Source organism: Micromesistius poutassou (assembly GCF_964030765.1).
Source record: "Micromesistius poutassou genome assembly, chromosome: 18".
Classification (NCBI taxonomy): Eukaryota; Metazoa; Chordata; class Actinopteri; order Gadiformes; family Gadidae; genus Micromesistius; species Micromesistius poutassou.
Window position 1 is genome coordinate 3,455,511 of NC_140288.1, and position 3,785 is coordinate 3,459,295.

A 3,785-nucleotide genomic window follows, 5' to 3' on the forward strand; every position below is an offset into this window, starting at 1 on the left:
CTCGTCCCACATGGGGCCGAAATGAAAAGTTGTTGTGTATTCGCTCTCCGTTTTTTTTTTTCCCATCCTTATTGTGTCAACTGAAAGTTTCCCATGGGTTTCCTTAGTGCTGGTAAGCAAGGAAGGGTAGAAGCATGGGTAGGTGGGCGGGGCCGAGCATGGGGAGGTGGGCGGGGGCATGGAGAGGTGGGCGGGGCACAGAAGCACAACAAACTTGCTGGACACCGGCAGAATGGAAAAGAATAATAAAGCTGCCGTTGCACATGCCACACACATATCAACTATGCGTAACCGCAACCCTGTTCCTATCTGAGGTTCTCAGGGTCTGTTGAGAGGGAGAAATGTGTGTTTCTGTGCGGCTGGGGTGTGTGCGTATGCAATGAATCAAGTGTAATCCCTGTTTTGTGTTTTTATTTTGACACTGATGGAAGCTGATGCAGATTACGTGTGCATGTTTATACAATGGATGTTCTGGATGATAATGTACAGATCCATTGGCTCTTCTATGCTTTTCTTTGTCCATGTCGGAGCAGAACGCCGAGACGTATTTCTTGGATGTTGATGCCTTGTGTGTTGACTCACTTGGCTAATAAAGAGATTCTCGTTGTCTCATTCAGGGATTCAGGAAACTGCCGTGTTTTTGTAAGCAGATGATGTAATCAATACTATTTTGACTCCATCGGTTATTCTTGATGAAAAGGATTCTATTGAACGAAATCCAACAACCTTCCCTGAACCTCATCATGTCAAATCGAGCAAATAAAAAACACGCACACAAAGTTTTCAGAGAATAAACATCAGTAAAGACAAATACGAGGCAGTATTTGGCTGTACATACACGTGCACAATCAACACTAATAGGCCTTTCACACGGATCCGGAGATGATCCGGAGTGGCCCTTCAACACATGAAACACACGGTATACTTACGGGTAAGGCGTGTAGTAGGCAGGATGTAACTCAAAAAAGTAGGCGGCGAGTCACGGTGATTTTGTTTACAACACATCGGAGATGGCGGCTGAGGCGTTCGACTCTGCGACGCTGACTCTTTTTTTGCGGTGGCATCGACACTGCATTTGTTAAGACGTGTCCGCAACATCAACAGAGGAGTGCGCAATAGAACGCAAACTATGACACGTAGAAACGTCGGCGACACGCACTCGTTGTGTGAATTATCCATCTCTCAAATTCTCCAGACTTTACACCGGGGCCTACCAGGGTAAACTCCGGGTAAACTCCGGAGGGGCTGACATTTGCGTTCACACACGGAGCCCCTCCAGGTTTAATCCAGAGAACGTCCGGTTATACGTTTTTTTTCAAGAGGTTAAACTCAGGTCAGAAGAAGGTGCATGCAGAACACTTGCACAGCCAGCCAGCCAGCCAGAGAGAGTCATAGTCTGGAAAAGTTGGCAATGGCCACACTACAGTTCACACACACACACACACACACACACACACACACACACACACACACACACACACACACACACACACACACACACACACACACACACACACACACACACACACACACACAAACAACCTCCTCTGCAATTTCACAATGACGGATCTTTCCAGGGCAGAATCAACATGCATCATAGCGTGGTCGGCACGGCAGCAACAGGGGGTGGCGGTACCATTCCCGTATCAGATCTGTCATCGACTCATGACACTCCAACAAACCAAGGACTTCAAGGTCTGTGGCGGCAGGCGATATGCAAACGACTGAATGATCATCATTCACAAAAAAAAAAGACCATTCTTGCACAAGTAAATCCCCCCACTTTGAGTTCAATCAGCAGTCGAAAAACTTCTTAACCAAACCCAGCTTTCACAACACGTCCTAAACTGTTGCATCGTCGTGCCAAATTGTAATTACGCCCCTGGGTATGAAGTGCGTACCTGCATGACTTTCAAAGTCACCGCCTTGCCATTTTTGGTAGCGTTAAATTCACAAAACCGTTGCTGGAATGGTGAAAATGCCAGGAAGCGGCAACCCCCCCCCCCCAACCCCCACCACCACCTCCACCTCCACCTCCACCCCCACCCCCACCCAGCCAGCAGTGCCAATCCTCCAGGTCATGTAATGACTTGCACATTGCAAAAGTAAACTCACCCTAATACACCCTAAGCTGTTTAGGCTCTGGCATGGTCGTCATCTACCGTCTCTTTATACCCCCTTAACACCGCTCTCTCTTGTCTAAATAAACATCAAGGGCCGGGCCGCCAACAGCCATAAACCAACACAATCACCCCGAGAGCCTGTGTCTGAGACCCGCAGATCCAGACGGAAGTAGAGGAAGAGAAAGAGGAGCGGTTAGGATAAATACGATGTTTAGGATGGGACCTGCATGCAGGCTGTGGCTAATAAAGGCAGATCTCTCCATCAGCGCCGTCTGAGGGTGAGAGCGTACACTCCGTAGCATGGGTGGTCCGAGTGGTGGGGATCAAACCCCCGAACCGTCCCCTGCTCCATCGGTGGAGTAGACAGGGTCGTCATTCTGATTTTATCATCGAGATTAAGCAACAAATAACAAAGTCGTTATTTCATATCATGTATTTATTTATTTTTTAAAAATAAATAATAAATAAATAAATATATATAGTGTCTGCAAAGTCAGTATATCGAGTCAGTTATTGTGTGCTAGTCCATGGCAATAAGGAGATGATGATGTTACTTTGATTTAATTGATTCATGTTGAGTGTCATAAGAAGCCCAATAGACTAATTAGCATAGAATGGAGATACAATGTGAGTGTTAATCTCTTTGAATCATATTAAACTCTCAGCCTCATCAGATTCAGCCTGAGAATATTAATCACACAATTAATCATAATAAAAAGAATACTAAATAGTAGACTTATTTAAAATAAATTCCATCACACAGGCAATGATTGATTGCCTGTGTGACTTCAAATAATTATATTATTATACCCAATTCTGATTGCCCCAAAAGAAAATGTAAAAAAAAAAAAGTTTGACTATATAAAACATAGACTTCATCGTACCTGTAACACGTAGTGATCTCCCCGCTGGACTTCAGGCACGGGTACTTGGTGGTGGCGACGTTGCCTTCTGAGCAGTCCCCACTGTGGAGAACGGTGCAGCAGCAAGGTGAATACTACCCCACCGTACCTCCCAGACAGTCCACTCGCAGCTGATAAACCCCAACGTGGTCCCATACGTTACCTGACTGCATCGTCGCTGTCCTCATCTCGGAAGGACCACAGATATCCTCTTGAGAAAAACATGCAGGTCACAACCATCACAAAGAGCCCTCCGTTGCGTTTCGGCAGCATCTCAGAGGTCCATGCGGGCTGTGGGGATACACCTGTGTCCTGTGCTGGTCCGCACACAGCCTGCTATTTGGAGACCTCCGATAATTGGCTGCTAAGCTCCAGTGAAAACTGACTTTAAAAAAGAAAAAAACGTTTCTTTCTCTTTTTTTTTTTGTTACCCCCCACGGATCCTCCCCCTCGTAGATTCTGTCAGCGGAAACATTCTCTGAGAAATCGAAAGTACTTTTTTTCTTTCCTTGAGTTCTGATGGTGGAGATGGACTCCAGCCAGTCACCTAACGTCAAATCTATTTTGATTCACTATACTTCAACAAAGATTCTATTGCCATTTTTTTTTTATTTCATAGCATTTTATATTTGGTTTTAGGGCAGAATCGCTGACCTAAGTATTATTTTCGAGCGAATGGCTTGATTTCGGTAAAGGATTTCGGGGATTAACGAGTGCCGGCCAATGGGAGCGCGCCAGGATGACGTCGACGCCCTGCGGC

General features: G+C 45.9%; 1 protein-coding gene across 1 annotated transcript in view; it reads right to left on the reverse strand.

Annotated features, from left to right (window-relative positions):
* The window catches only part of ccbe1 (collagen and calcium binding EGF domains 1), a gene marked incomplete at its 3' end in the record, with an annotated part of 17,822 nt that extends 14,488 nt beyond the window's left edge, over positions 1-3,334 (reverse strand). The window contains 2 exon segments of the mRNA XM_084483253.1: positions 3,008-3,088; positions 3,189-3,334. Of these exon segments, the coding sequence (XP_084339379.1) occupies positions 3,008-3,088; positions 3,189-3,298 (191 nt within the window). The 5' untranslated portion in view covers positions 3,299-3,334.
* Positions 3,335-3,785: the final 451 nt, after the last annotated feature.